General features: G+C 44.4%; 1 protein-coding gene across 1 annotated transcript in view; it reads left to right on the forward strand.

The window, feature by feature from the left end:
- The first annotated feature begins 1,822 nt into the window (after positions 1-1,822).
- The window catches only part of SSH2 (slingshot protein phosphatase 2), a 146,668-nt gene continuing 132,518 nt past the window's right edge, over positions 1,823-15,972 (forward strand). Inside the window, exon 1 of the mRNA XM_050929627.1 lies at positions 1,823-1,956. Within this exon, the coding sequence (XP_050785584.1) occupies positions 1,894-1,956 (63 nt within the window). The 5' untranslated portion in view covers positions 1,823-1,893. The remainder of the gene's footprint in view (positions 1,957-15,972) is intronic.

Here is a 15,972-nt window from a genome sequence, read left to right on the forward strand (position 1 = left end):
ATCTATCTAACAGAAGTGGTGAAGGCACCCAAAGGATCAAAGCTAGAGACTGTCATAAAAAGCTTGTCACAGTATATGATCATCCAAAGCATAAATATATAAAAAAGTAAAAGTAGAAACACCCTCTGGCTGGGAAGCTATGGAATATTTAGAGCCAGGGGGAGGATAGCTTATAAAGGGGCTGGAGGTAACTTTCCTGACATCTCCACTATAAATCACATAGCAGTCCTAACATGCTTTCCATAAAAACTATGTTTCAAAATAAGAACTGAGGGTTGTCATAAGCAGTTCAATGACCCTTTCTTTATGTACAGTATGCAGTGTTGTGATAGACACATTGGTCCCAGGATATCAGAGAGACAGAAGTTAGTGCAATAAGATAGCTCACCCACCTGTCTCTTTATTTGCTTTATGCATGTGTCTTTGCTTATTCTCCCCTTCTAATCTGATTCCCCAAACAGGTGAATTTTTGTGGATTCCGTATGTTCAAAGTTCTCACTTTCTGCATAACTCTGAGTGAACCATTCCCGCAAAAATCACTTTCCAAGCTCAGGTTTATTTTAACGAGTCTGTTTTTCATCCTCCTTCATCCACTAGGAGGCAAACGCTCATTAGTGAGCTTAACTTTTGTCCCGTGCTAAAGGATAACTGCCGTACGATTTGCAGAGCCTGCCTGATAATTATTTTGACCTGCAGGGCATTGGGGGACAGACCAAAGAACTAGCACCGAGGGCTTTTCTTGTGCTTTGATGTAAAGGGCCGAAAGCTTCCGTGACACTGCTGGCAGCTCGAAGGAGGAGACGAGAGTGAAATACACCGAGTGCCTAAGAGGAATGGATGGGTGAACGCAAGCTGTTGGAGAAGAAGAGTGCTTGCTTTCTGTTTAAAATGTATTATGGTCTCTGCTAATCACATTTAATGTTCCCATTAGATGCCTACAAAAGGCCGATTCTTCATCCCATTAACTTCAATGGCAAAACTCCCACTAATGGCACACAGACATGACCCAAGCTGCTGAATCCTCAAAACAAATAGGTTTTGCTCAAGCTGTTAACATAACAGTATTGCTGCCCACCTCTCACCCCCCCCCCAGTCCCCACCCCTGCTCCCAGACTTCCACACTTTGAATTCTAGGGGGCATTTTATGGCTTAAATTTGTGTGCGCACATCACAGACCCATCACTTTCAAGGTATCTGGGCCTCTGGATTTAGTCGGTGACTCTCCCAGAGAATCCCAAAAGGGGATTGGATGCTGTTTTCTGTAGAGGATGGCTGGACTATCAGGGAATTACAAATATATCATCTGTGTTGCCAACTCTAGTGATTTGATCATGAGTGTCACAGGAAGTTTTCCCTAAAGACTAAAAAACCAGAAGGTAAACGAAAATCACCCTGCAGTTATTAATTATTATTTAAATCTCATGATTTTGGAGGCATAATTTTGAACACTTGAGAGTCTCTGCCATAGTGATGCACCCTGCTGGGCTCCTCCCGGGAATCCTTTCCAACGGGGGAAGGGAAGGGCCGAGCCCCGAAGAGCCCAGTCCTGTGCCCGGTTCCCACAGGGAGTGGAGCAGACGGGCCCAGCAGCAGCCCCAGCCGCTACGGGTCGGCAGAGCAGGGGTTAACGGCTGCTGCCGCAGGGCGGGGGCGTGGCTGAGCTGACAGGTGGCGCATGCGCGCTGGCGCCTTATTGTGCCCGGCCGGCCTAGCCCCGCCGCGCCTCACTCACTCGGCGAGGGGCCGTTGGCCAGTGCTGAGCTGCTGCCCCCGGCGCTCACCGCGGCGCTGCCGCCGCCGCCGCCGCCTCCCTCCCCACCCGCCCGGCTGCGGGGCCCCGCCATGGAGTAAGGCCCCCTCCCGCGGCCGGACGGGGCCCCCCGCCGCGCCTCGATGGCTCTGGTAACGGTGCAGCGCTCGCCTACCCCCAGCGCCACCTCCAGCCCCTGCGCCTCGGTGAGTCTCCCCGTCCGGCCGCCGCCCGCCCGCTCGCTGAGGCGGAGGGGAAGGCAGTTGGCTGCCATATAGGGTCCGGCCGGTGTTTGTACGCATGCGCGCTCCGTGCCGCCTGGCCCCCTCCCTTCTCCCGGGCCTGACAGCTGAGCGCGCGCAGGGCAGCCCCAGGGCTGCTGCAGGCTGTGGGCAGGCGCTGAGCCTGGGTGGGGACCCCTCCTGGGCAGGGGATAAACAGGATCGCTCTCGCCTTTTCTCCGCCCTCCCCCTGCCTTTTGCAAAAATGTCACGATAGCTTCTATAGCGTGCAAAACGCTTCAGGGAACCCGTGTCTGGGGCACTGCCATGCCACTGCCCATGTGCTTCTGGCCCATCTGTGTCGGGGACGGGGGTTCTCTCCTTGGCCATTTCTCTAGACGCTGTGGGTTTCTGTCTGGTGGCTGGTGGCTTTTAATTTATTGAAAGCAAGCTGATCGGGTCGGGTGAGTCTGAAAAATATAGGTAACATGGATGGAAGGTTTTACCCAACTTCAGATGTAAAATGCTTGCAATGAAATAAAGCTTCAGTGGAAACAATTTGTTTCTGGGTTTAAATGCTGCCCTGTAGTGTTGGTCACTCAACACAGTTCGGGATGTAAAGGAGATGAATGAGAACCTCCAGAAAGTGAAATGGACTATAAATAAACTGGCTGTCCAGTGTGCAAGAAATGTAAAAATCATTGGTTAAAAGGAAACTGGGATTCTAAAAACTGACACTATTAAATCCCTCCCCTACAAAACTGTATTCTGAAAATGAAACCTGGTATTTGCCTTCATGCATCTTCCATGCATGAGCTTTCTTTCAGAACAAGCAACTAGATTTTCCTTCTCAGTGCTGCATGTAATCTTCAAAAAGCTGTATCAAACCACGGCAGTGTTTGAAACAGGAAGATTTTGAATCTGTCAGTCACAGTGAAAGCTCTCGTTAAAGGAGTCTTAAAAACTACTTAAAATTAATCCCAAATCAGGGAGCGTGGCAGGTTGTGAAAATGATGCTGTCATATTCAAAAACATATTTTGTTTAAAAGGGGGGGAGTGAAGTCTCTAAATTACTACTTAAAATTACTATAGTTTGTTACTAGCAGTTCGTTGAGGATGGCAATGAAAACTGCAAAGTGGCTTTCACTCTGTTTATATTCAGTTTCTAGGTGGCTTCACTTTGAAAGTCTCATGTATTATCACACATTATGTTTAGGTTGCAAATGCTTCAGGGGAATGTTGAAATCCCAGTTGTTTCTGCTAAAATAAAAACCGCTCTGAAAATATTTCTCACTGGGCTCGGTAAAATCTCTTTTGATCTAAATTGTGGATTAACTGTGTGATAATATCACATCAAACGTTATTTTGGATACAAGGGTATTAACGTCTTTGGGTTTTTTTTTCCTGTCTTGCTAAGACATGCCTGTTTGATTAGCAATGCAGCTTAACTCCACTTGTGTTACTTTGCTATAAATATTGATTAACTCTGTTACTGCATCATATGTTGTATTCACAACCATGCATGGGGAAACAGTCTATGCTTAGCTGCTTGTAACTTCCTCCATGTGTAAAACACTTCAACAATTAGCCTAATGCATCTTTAGGGTAGGAATTCTTGTATTGGTGACAAGACTAAAAAAAAAAACCCAAAAGAATTCATACCCACCGCCCTTCATTGCCCCCCCCCCCCCGGCCCCCAACTGATGCCTACTCTCAAATAGCTCCTTCCATTTAAGCTTGTCATGATGATCACTCTGCAAGGCTGCCCTGTTTGGTGCAGCTAACTAGCTTGTTTCCTTTCTAGGTTATCAAAAAAGTTGCTTTGGATCAGGATCACTCTGAACAGTTAAGAAAGAGAGTGTGGCTGCATGAATGCTATGGGTGTGTACAGAGAATATAGCCTTTAACATATCTAGCAGTATTAGCTCTCTTTCCTCATTCTAATAAAATGGAGATATAATCCGCTAAACTAGTCACCGTAAATCCTGTGGTACTCTTCACAAGAGAGTAGGTGTGTGGGCTCTCGTGTCCTCACCAAACTTTAACTTTAGTAATTACTTTCTGCATACCTAAAACTCTCCTTGCAGTCTCAAGTGGAAATGGTATTCTTCATTTTCTACCCAAAACTGTTGCATGGGGTTACTAATATAAAACTGTAAAAGTCCTTTGCAATCTTTTAGGATGAAAGGTGCTTTAGAAAAATATATGCGACTTCAGCTCATCTGCATATCTGCTGCTAAACTTTCTTCAGTGTTAAGCAAAATGTAGCATTTGGTTTCAGTATATTAGCTATGTCACCAAGCTCAAATAGTCACTGGAGTTAAGTCTCCAGTCTTTGTCCATCGAATGCCACAAGAATTCCTAAGCTACACTGTAGTGAAGACTGTTGTCTAGCTTGGTTTGGCAAATATCCAGCTCTTGTCAGAATTCCACTGACCTTTACTGTGCAGTGCCACTGGGTACCTGTGAGAGAAAGTTGGACTGAAAATTTCCTGGTGAGATGGCCCAAGAATTTCAGGTTATGGTCCCAAATGAAATGCTGAAGGCTTGTGATTCTGACAAGTCTGTCATCTTGTTAGTCCTCCTTAAATTGCCTCTGTGTGGGAGGTCCCCTCTGCCCAGGGAGAGCCCTGTTGATTTCAACAGGATTCTGCACAAGTGCAGGGGTCTGCTGATAGAGTCCCTTGTAAGATCGGGGCCTGCGGTTCTATGGGAAAATATCTGTGTAATTTAGCAAGATGTTCGGTCAAACTGTGCTTTAATCCTTTCTGTGTGCACAGGATGATGGGTTGATCAGTTTTCTACAATAAATAAGACTGGCTGCTGTAATGTTCTAATAGAGTAATAGTGAAGTGGTGTTTTTAATTTTATTTTATTTTGCTACATATGGATATTTTCTGTGTGGACACCAACATGTTATACTAATCATCTGGAGTTAAATGTAAACCCCAACATTTTGTTCCTTCTCTAGGTAACATGGGGATGAGGTCAAGTTAAATCTGATACATTAGTCCTCCAGAGAGTGTAGAAGTCTGACATGTAGCTTGATGTTTTCATGTCTTGACATAAAAATTCTCTGACTGCTGCTTTGCCATCTCAAACTGGGAGTGAGGAGGAAGTGTTACACTTGTGTATGCTTCAACAGGTTACCACATGGAAAGACTAATTCAATTTTCAGGTCACTAAAGGACTTTCAAGACAGAGTCCCTTATAAATTGGTCGATGCTCTTCTGTTAGGAGCAGACTCTCTAAACAAGAAGAGGCGGTTGAAATAGTGCAGTGTCAATGTCCTTTGAACCAAAGGGGATTTCTGCATTGTGTGCTCTAAAAGTATTATAATTGGCTTGCCTGGATTCAGGGGAATAGATGATTCAAATCACTTTGAAATTGGATGGTTTTATTTATAGACTTTTGTCCTCATTGCCATAGAATTTGAGCACCTCACAAATATTTATTGCATTGTAGAGGAGTGTTTCATACCATGATTTGCCCAGGTTGATATAGATCTCCAGTATTTCACCATGATCTCTTAACTGTCTGTCTGAGTTTCCAATCGTAGTTTGGCTTTTGACTATGCTGGCACTTTTATAAAAGAAGAGACCCCTGTGCTGCATCCTACAGAACATTTCCATTCTTTCTACCAGAATCAGTAGCTGGAATTATCAGAAGTTTCTTATGGGCAGAGTATGGGTTCAGGGGCGATTTCATCAAGGTGGAGTATGTGGCTTATTGTGGGAGTTAGAGAGGGATACCTTTGTCAACACAGCAGCCTATGTTTAAGAGCTGAATGATATGAACCTTGTAAAGATTTCCAGTTTTTCTTCTGGAATATTGGGTGTTTGCTTTTTAGGCAAAAGCCTAGTTCGTGTTATAAGAATAAAGTATGGCTTTTTTATCAGTTTTTTTTTTCCTTTAACTACAGCAAAAACTATCCCTCTCTTCCCTATCTGAATCCCCTCACTCCTCTGGAACTGTGTATGTGGGGACATGGCTTGTGTTGAGCTTGCTGGCTCACACTGCAAAAAAATTGTGATGCTGTGAATATTTTACACGTAAACCTAAAAGTGAATGCAGTTCTAGTCTCAAATACTTCCCTGTTTATAACCTACAGCTGGAAACAGTGCTTACAGGACTAGAATTAGGCCTGGCTTACACTTAAAACGTAGCTCAGTGTGGATGATCCACACTCCTGAGTGTCATAGCTAAGCTGATCTTGGTGTAGACACAGTTAGGTGGATCGAAGAATGCTTCCAAAGTCCTGGCTGCTGTCACTCAAGGAGGTGGAGATCCTACGGTGAGAGGAAAAACCCTATCTATTGCTGTAGCTACATTTAGCTGTAGGAGCCAGAGAGGCTTGGGGCCAGATCTCTAGTAGGGAGGTTTGAAGGACCCAGGCCCTTGGTATCCTTCCCTTTGGGAGACTGTCTTGCTAGTTGCCTGTCAAAGAGGATCCTGGGAACCTGCCTTACAAAGTTCTTCTCACGTCCCCACTCCACCCCCCCAATGGCCTCATTTCAGTGGAATAGTATGTAAACTGACATCAGCTGGACTCGTGCAGGCTGCTCCAGCAGGCTGTATGGAAACCTGCTGTCTGAATTTGGACAATGCCAGAGAAAGCACTGCCACATTCTGTTTTGCTGTATGTCTTCCACAGCCTTGCCCTAGTCTGTTCCCAATAACGCAGCCAGATGCCTTGCAGTTCGTCAAGGTTCAATCAAGCCTTGTTCCAAGACATAATGAAGATTTGAGCTGGAGGACTCTATGGAATTTGTTAAAGGTGGAGTGAGATCTTGCACAATTCACTGGCTCGTCTATTCTCCGGCTCGTCTGAGACAAATAGAAATCTGTGAACCACTCCTGTGTGTTTTGGTTCCAAGCAACCTTTTCCTCTCCCATGGAAAAAATCCTCTCTCACGCTCTGTGTCTTCAGGAATTGTGGTAGTGGCTCAACCCATGCTTTCCAAGACTTCAGTTGTAAAACTAAGAGCTGGAAGTTTGCATGGGAAAGTCTGGCTGTGGAGGAGCCTTGGAAAGCCGCACAAGTCTTCTCCAGAGGATATCTGTCCATGCAGTATATGTCCACAGCAAACTAGCTTTTGCGGACAGTTAAGTGCTAAATGAGATTTATCTGAATCTGTCTCTTAATCTTCTTGCTTTCTCCTGTCGCACAGAAACTGATCATTCAAAAAAGACTTGCATCGTGATTTAATCGTATATCTATTAATTCAATAAACGCAGAATTCTTTACTATCACATATAAAATGCACTGCATAGAGATGGTCCTTGATGGTTAGTGTATGTAAGCGTTCAAATGTGCTGATGTCCGCGGTGTGTAGGCAGCTTTATTAAATTAAGAATAGTCTCCTTCTTGTCTGAACAAGAACCAGATTGTCACCCTTCTCCATTTTATACCATCTCCTAAGTGCTGTTGTTTCAGGAGAGATGTTGGGGCGTTGTGCACCTGCTGTTGTTGTGCCAAGAGTTGTCTTCTGTTCTCTGAAAGTTCCAGGACTTGGGCGTGCCCTGATCTTTGGCACCTCATGGTTAATTATCTGCCCTTTTTTGGGGAGTGGGGTAGGGAGGGAGAGGTACAATTTTCTTAGATGTGTCCAAATGGTCTGAAGTTTGGGTGCATGAAATGGAAATGTAAAAGCCTAGTTGCTTAGGCTCTAAATCTGCTTTGACCAATTGTGTCCAGTTATTTACTACTTTCCTCTTCCATGGTGGTCTTACTGCTGTCTCTTCTAATTGGTTTTTAGTAATTCTTTCATCAATTATTTTGAAGGACAGCTCCGCAGAGGAAAAGCAAAATAATCCTGTCTTACCCTTTCTGGAGATGTGAAGGATCTGGGCAGGCAATCAGGCCCTGACTCCTTTCCAGTAAGAGAGCATATTGTTTCCCTAAGGGTAGGGAAGGCAACTGACCCAGAAAGAGGAGATGCTGTTTTCATTGTTATAAAATTCACAACCTAAAACAACAACAACCACCTTAAGCCAGTTGGCTTCCCTCTTATCACAGGAGGTTAGCCAAAGTGGGAAGCAGGACCCTGCAGATATGTTTGGGAAAATTTTGTCATTTTCTGTCTACAAGTTCCTTGCTGGTAGAATGTACAGGACAGGAAATATTTTCCTCACTAGTTTAGGAAACTAAATATAGCCTTTCTCTGTTTTCTTTATTTTAATAGTGCTTTCAGGGCTTTCGTTAGTAGTAGGCAGTCTTCGCAGTATAATTGCTAGGCTAAACACTAATTGACTGACCTCTTAGCCCAAAGTAGCTGCAGCATCACTGCAAACAACTCTCTAAACTGATCAGTTATGTTTTAAAAACCTCTTCTCTCTGCAGTACTTATCAGAGTGGCAGTCTATCTCTGGAGTTGCATTAATCTAGGAGTGGCCAACCTTTGGCTCTGGAACCACATGTGGCTCTTCAGAAGTTAATATGCGGCTCCTTGTATAGACTCTGCAGCTGGAGCGACAGGCGCCAGCTTTCCAATCTGCCGAGGGGTGTTCACTGCTCAACCCCTAGCTCTGCCACGGGCCCTGCCCCCACTCCACCCCTTCCCACCCCCTCCCATGAGCCTGCACTTCCCCCACTCCTCCTCCTTCCCCTCCAAGCATCCTGCAAGCCCCGAAACAGCTGATTGGGAGATGCGGGGAGGGAGGGGGAGGCGCTGATCGCTGGTGGTGGGGAGGCTGCTGACCTATTACTATGGCTTTTTGGGAATACACATTGGTAAATTCTGGCTCCTTCTCAGGCTCAGGTTGGCTGCCCCTGCGTTAATCAGTTACATGAGCTATCACTAGTTCTTATCAAGATGTGCTGATAAAGTCATGGTTTTTTTCTTCTTCTGTAACATGTGCCAGTCCTAGAAATCTCCCAGGTAACTGACATCACTTCATTCTGAGATGAGGGGCAGAGGAGAAGACGGAAGTTCTAAAACCTTTCAGATGTGTGCGCAGCTCTTTCAGACTAAATCTTTCAGAGACAATCGGTGAGAGATGGACTCCACTTACACCAGACTTTCAGCATCTTCCAGCGGCAGAGTCTGGCAAACAGAGCAGGAGGTGGGATGAAAACCTGGTTGTAGATCAGGCTTTTGCAATTTTTGTTCACTTTCCAGACCTACAAGAAAATACCAGAGGCCCGTATCCTCTGTTTCATATTTTGCTGCATAAGAGAAGGGTTGAGGTTGATTTGTTTACTTTTGAAAGTATCTGAAACTAGGTTTTAGCCTGCTGCTCAACATAAGGGTTTTTGACTTGCAAAGAAGAACTTTACCTTCTGCGTACACATCCATCATAGATATTGTGCTGCTCGTCTCTGCAATGATCAGCTTAGTTAAGCAGGGGGCAGGTAAGTGTGTCTGCAGTGTCAAGTATGGCTTAGCGACTTTTCGGTTGTCAGGTCTTCACCTGCAGCACTTGGTTGTCTTGGAAACTAGCAAAAAGTAACCCTAGGGCTGATCGCTGTCTGATCTCAGCCTGCAGCTGAAGGCCTCTGTCAGTCACAACAAACCACATCCTCCCGGTGCTGCAGACTTCTCCTTTCCATCTCCCTTCCAGAAAAGTGCAGTGCTTGCAAAAGGTAGCAGTTCAGTTCAGCAGAGCTGGGCCCTCAGTCAGCAGCCACCACTCTCCAGCCACCCAGCTTTGAAGACAGCACTGAAATAAGGGTGGCATGGTATGGTATTGTCACCCTTGCTTCTGCACTGCTGCTGGTGGGTGCTGCCTTCAGAGCTAGGCGCTTGGCTAACAGCCACTGCTCTCTGGCCTCCCAGCTCTGAAGGCAGCGCATAAGTAAGGGTGGCAATACTGTGACCCTCTCAAAATAATCTTGTGACACGCACCCCGCCCCCCTGCAACTCCCTTTTGGTTCAGGATCCCCAATTTGAGAAATGCTGGTCTCTCCTGCAAAATCTCTATAGTAGAGGGTAAAAACACACACAAAACCAGATTTCATGGGCGGGAGACCAGATTTCACAGTCCGGGGTGCATTTTTCATGGCCGTGAATTTGGCAGGCCCCTAATCGTGGCACAGCAACACATAAGTGAGATAGTCATAAACTAGAGAAAAGGAAGACTGAGGTGTCAATGAAAGGCGAATCAACATGGAAGGGGTGTGTGTGTGTGTGTGTGTGTGTGTGTGTGTATGAGGAGGAGAATTCCCGTGAGGAAAGAACAAGTGAATGACTTCCCTTCTGCCCCCCATCCAGAAGAGCTGAGGGAAGGCAAAGCAGGAAGGGTCAGGGAGTGGGTAGAAGAAGTCAGAGAAGTAGACTGGTGGGACTCAGGAGTCATAAATTGGAAAGCCAATAGGGCTGTGGCAAACTGGATTTGAGAGGGGAAGTCAGTGCAGGTCCGTGCAGAGAGGAGAGGGTGTGAGGTCCAGCTGGGAGAAGTGTTCTTTCCTCTTAAGGGTGGGAGCCCAGGCCCTGAGGTGAGGTGGTGATTGACAAGGCATAAGTAGGTATTTTTGCAAGAGGTGGACAAATTACAACACGAATGGCATTGGAGACTTGGCAGGAGAAATTGGAGGACAAGGACAACTCTGAATGTTCTGCCTTTAGGTGCAAAACTAATTAGCAGTGGTGTCAGATTCATGAGACAAAAATTCTTTCCATCCAGAAATGTGGGGTAACCCTTGTATCACCCCAGAAGGTAGGCAGGTATCTGCTCCTTTTACTGCAGGGCACTGAGAGGCAGAAGGGACTAAGGTACCCAGTGAGTCAATGACAAGAGCCAGGATTGGAATTTGGGGGTTCCAAGATCTGTGCTTAATTCACTAGGCCACCTGGGGCGGTGCCTTCTGGGATAGTAAATAATAGAAGCAAAGTTACATGTCACTACATCTGACGAGAATGCTATGGGCTCCGTAAAGTCCCCCATTTTCTCTCTCTGTACCAAAGTGGGCAGTAGCAACATGCATAGTGTTTTTCAGTTTTAGGCAGCAGTCAGCAAACTCAAGTTAATCCTAAGTTGCAAGGCTGAAATAATACTTGCTTCTCCCTTCCTCTTTATATGAAAGGAAGTTACCATGTGCCCTACAGGTGGAAAATCCTTTGTTTGCATAACAGATGTCTTTGTGGTACATTTTATAGCCATGATCTACCCTGAAACTGGACCCAGGGGCTGATCCTGCAAGATAGTGGACCACAAGCTAAATATGAATCAACAGTGTAACACTGTCGCAAAAAAAGCAAACGTTCTGGGATGTATTAGCAGGAGTGTCGTTAGCAAGACATGAGAAGTAATTCTGCTCTGCTCCACTGTGATTAGGCCTCAACAGGAGTATTGTGTCCAGTTCTGGGTGCCACATTTCAGGAAAGATGTGGAGAAATTGGAGAAAATCCAGAGAAGAGCAACAAAAATGACTAAAGGTCTAGAAAACTTGAGCTATGAGGGAAGACTGAAAAAATTGGGTTTGTTTAGTATAGAGAAGAGAAGTCTAAGGGGGGACATAAGAGGTTGTTACAAGGAGGAGGGAGAAAAATTGTTCTCATTAACCTCTGATGATAGGACAAGAAGCAGTGGGCTTAAATTGCAGCAAGGTCAGTTTAGGCTGGACATTAGGAAAAACTTCCTAACTGTCAGGGTGGTTAAGCACTGGAATAAATTGCCTAGGGAGGGTGTGGAATCTCCATCATTGGAGATTTTTATGAGCAGGTGAGACAAACACCTGTTAGGGATGGTCTAGATAATACTTAGTCCTGCCATGAGTGCAGGGGTCTGGACTAGATGACCTCTTGAGGTCTCTTCCAGTTCTGTGATTCAGCATACCTTGCTGGAAGTTGAGGGTGTTTAGCACTCGATATTCAGGGAGATGGTGGTGAATACTCTTGATCACTGGAGGGACAAAAGCTGCTGAACTATATTCCTGCACAAAGTATGTATTTGCATTGTTATTGGTCTGTCTGAGGACATTCATGATGGGTTTTTCCCCAGTAACATTTTCTCAGGCTTTGCAGTCATTGCAATAAACTGCAATTAAAATTAAAAAACCTCTTCACACGTTGGTCTTATCTATTCTTCACACTGGTGGCAAAGCTGAAGTGTAGGTGTGTTATCTGTCAAAGTAGACAAAGCCATGACAGAATTTGGTACTTGATTAAACAACCACAGAATATTTATAGCTAGTTGGAAATTATGGACATGGCACAGTATTCACGGAGTTCTCTCTGAAGTAAAATGATGCACTTAATTTTATATATGTGATATTGTCAACAGGTGTTACAGTGGTGTCAGTTAGCACTGCTACAGTTATAGGCTTAATACCCTTTCTAGTGCAAGTTACTTCTAGGACTAGCAACCTGCAAAGAGAATCTATCCAGATCTGTTAAGTTGTGATTGTATGGTTTGCAGACATTAGCTATCCTATCTTACTGTGTGTTTCCGTAAAAAATAAAATCTTCCTGAGATAAATGCTAATCCTTGGATGGAATAGGCCCAGCAGCTATCTGAGAACTATTACTGCAGTTGTGGTTATCTGACATGTTGAATTTGTTAACAAAAGCTTGATGCTTCTCCCCTTTCAGAGAGTCATGCTCTGAAGTGACCCCTGTTGCTCTCCCAGAGGGACTGCAGATTTCACTGGGCATTGTCAGGGCAGCTGTAAATCCCACCTTTTCACCATAGCATTTCCAAAGCACCGCAGAAGAAACTGGGGCGATAGAGCAGCTCATGACTAAATCTGAGGTAGACAGGAAAGTGACTGGACAGCCCCAAGCTGTGTGTAAACCTAACCACAGGTGGGTGTAACCTAGATACAGGGGCAACTTTGAGAATAGACACTCCAGAAGCACCTAAAACAGACACATCTAATTATCTGTGAAATAAATATTATAAGGGCTTCCTTCAGTGGCTAAGCAAGCAGCAGCTCAATGAAAGAAGTCTGGGCTGTATTAACTCTGAATACGCTGGTCTTCTGGGTTGATGCTGGAGTCTTGTAATATAATGTTGGTTAGTAATACAAAAGCTAAATGCAACCTCATCTTCCCCAATGTAATACAGGCCCTAGCAGTTAAACAAACAAGGCCCTCCCACATGCAGGCATCCTGCTGTGCAAAATAAAATTTACACTAATGCAATTTAACTTTTACCTTTCGAAGTGTGTGAAGAGGTGATAACACCCTTTATCGACCTTCCAAACTACGTAAACAAGTAACATCAGGCTAGCTGTATCCCGTCTTATCAGGGGTTTCCCTTTTTTGTTCATTTTGTTTCACTTGAGTTCTGCCTGGGCAGGGTGAGGAAACATGATGTGGTTTTAATGCGTTACTTGAAACTTATCACCCCGGCTGGCTGTTTTGACAGTTCTCCCTTCTAGCTGGTATTCTTATTAGGCAACAGTTATTACAGTCTTCCGCATTCTAATGTTGAACTCCACAAAGACTAACGCACTCCCCAGAAACTTGCTCTTCAGCAGGGTGGAGTATGTTCTGATTTGATTTGTTCTGATGAAAAGATTTCATACAATTGAACATGGAAATTGAACTCCTTGTGACTCCTCTTTCCCCTTACTGTTGGGCGATTGTACCGCTTCTCAGACTGCAAAGGGGTGGCCAGCGACCATTGACATAATGTCTGATCGGCAAGGCAGAGTCTCGTCGGTGGTCCAGTGTACTCATGTGCTTAATTCAACTTGTTGCCTAGATCCTGAATGGAAAAGGCGAGGGTGGCAAAACTATAAATATAGCTGCTCTTCAACACCACCAAAAAAGTTGGGCAAAGAGGGCTGTGTACAAAATACCGTGCTGGAGTTAGCATGGCTTAAATTGAAACTGCTCAGTCTTACGTGGGTGAAATTAGTTATTCTTCGGTACTGTAATTTCATTTCTTGACATGTTGGTGTCATCACAATGTGAAGCACAAAGACTGTACTAGAGTCTTTTGCAAGCTGGCTTCTGAGGCTGTGAACTCTTTCCCATGCAGAACAGAAACTGTGAGGGCTCGTCTGGAGAAAAGCTTTATTCAGAACTGCATCCTGAATACAGAAGGCAGAAGTCAACCACACAGCAACTGCTGGGCTTAAAGTCCTGACACATGTTAAGAGTCATTGGAGTCACTCTCTGCTCCCCATTACTGCCTGGGTTTTCTGAAAGAGAAAGCATCAGACCTGCTTCTGGATAGTTGGAATGTCCAGGCACTACTTCAGCAAAGTCGTCTCTTCTTCTGATGTGGAAGCTGAGCTAGTCTTCTGAAGGGTTCTGATAGGACTGATTCTGGTGGAATCGCCATCCATAGAAGTTTTTGAGGCCCAGCTTGACAAAGTTTTACAAAGATTTAGTTGGGGTTGGTCCTGCTTTGAGCAGGGAATTGGATTAGATACCTCCTGAGGTCTCTTCCAACCCTACTCTTCTGTGATTCTATGACCCAACTGCTTTCTCTTGCAAAATGTGGCTGCCTTATGTACCTCTGCCCCTCCACAAGAAGATGTACTTAAACACCAAAATGATCCACCATGGTACTTGAAAACAGTTACAGTATTTGGATGCTGTTTCCCTTCTGGTGTCTTGGATGTCCAGCACTGTAGTATCTAGCTTTTTGTTTGATCTATAAGACTGTGCTTCTGTTAATTGGATTTCTTCACTTTATAAAAGTCTTTTGGACTCTAAAGAAACTCTTGTTTAATGTCTGTCCATTCCATTGGGAAGACTTTAAAGCTGTATATCTGCATTAGCACACTCCATAGCTGTCACTCACCCACGCAGCTCCATGAAGAACATAAGAATGGTTTGATGCGGTATGGCCAATGTTCCAATATCCTGTCTTCTGACGGTGCTAGATGTTTGAGAGGGAATGAACAGAAGAGGCAATTGTCAAGTGATCCATTCTCTGTTCAGTTCCAGCCTCTGGCAGTCAGAAGTGTAGGGATACCCAGAGCACAGGGTTGCATCCCTGACCAGTTTGGCTAATAGCCATTGATGGACCTATCCTCCATGAACTTATCTAGTTTAGTTTTGAACCCAGTTATAGTTTTGGCCTTCACAACATCCCCTGGTAATGAGTTCCGCGGGTTGACGGTGCGATGTGTGAAGAGAGAACTTCCTTACGTTCATTTAAAACCTGCTACTTATTAATTTTCATTGGGTGATCCCTGGTTCTTGTGTTGCATGAAGGGGTAAGTAACACTTTAGTGTTCACTTTCTTCACACCATTCATGATGTGTTAGACCTCTATCATATCATCCCTTAGTTGTCTCTTTTTTTCTAAGCTGAACAATCCTCTCTGCATTGCGAAAACTGACCATATTATACTTACACTTTGCTTCTTGTCTATTTAACTAGTTACTGATCCTTTTATCCCATGACTGCTTAGTTTGCTTAAGAGCCTTTGGTGAGGGACTTTGAGGCTTTCTAAAAGTCCAAGTACACTATATCCACTGGTTCACCCTTGTCCACATGGATGTTTCACTCCCTCAAAGAATTCTAATAGATTGGTGAGGCATGATTTCCCTTTATAAAAGCTGTGTTGACTTTCCCCAACATATCATGTTCATCTGTGTGTCTGATAATTCTTCTAATTTCAATCAATACATCTGGTACTGAAATTTAGACTTTACTGGCCTGCGATGACAAGGATATCCTCTGGAGCCTTTTTAAAAAATCAGTGTTATGTTAGTTCCTGCTTCTGATGTACTTTAAAAATTGGAAATCAAATCTTACTGAGGAAAATAGAAAGAAACTCTTGCAAGTATAAATAAGCAGGCCAAAAGAGAATTTGAAGAGCAACTGGCAAAAGACATAAAAACTAACAGCATTTTTTTTTAAATGACACGTTTTTGCCTTCAACTGGCTCTTTTACACTGTTTAGCCATGGTGGCATTTTTTGGTCCTTTTTATTTGGGGGTATACGTTTCGTTTGAGCTCCTATTACGGTTGGCCTTATTGGATAAAGCATAGGTTAGAATGGCTTTGATTTCATTGGTCTTTTTGTTCTCTACTTCAGGGGCATTTCCCAGCTGTGTTTCTGTTAAGCTAAACATCCAGTCTTTCTAGGTCTCCT

This window comes from Gopherus flavomarginatus, chromosome 19, assembly GCF_025201925.1.
Source record: "Gopherus flavomarginatus isolate rGopFla2 chromosome 19, rGopFla2.mat.asm, whole genome shotgun sequence".
In the NCBI taxonomy this organism is placed as follows: domain Eukaryota; kingdom Metazoa; phylum Chordata; order Testudines; family Testudinidae; genus Gopherus; species Gopherus flavomarginatus.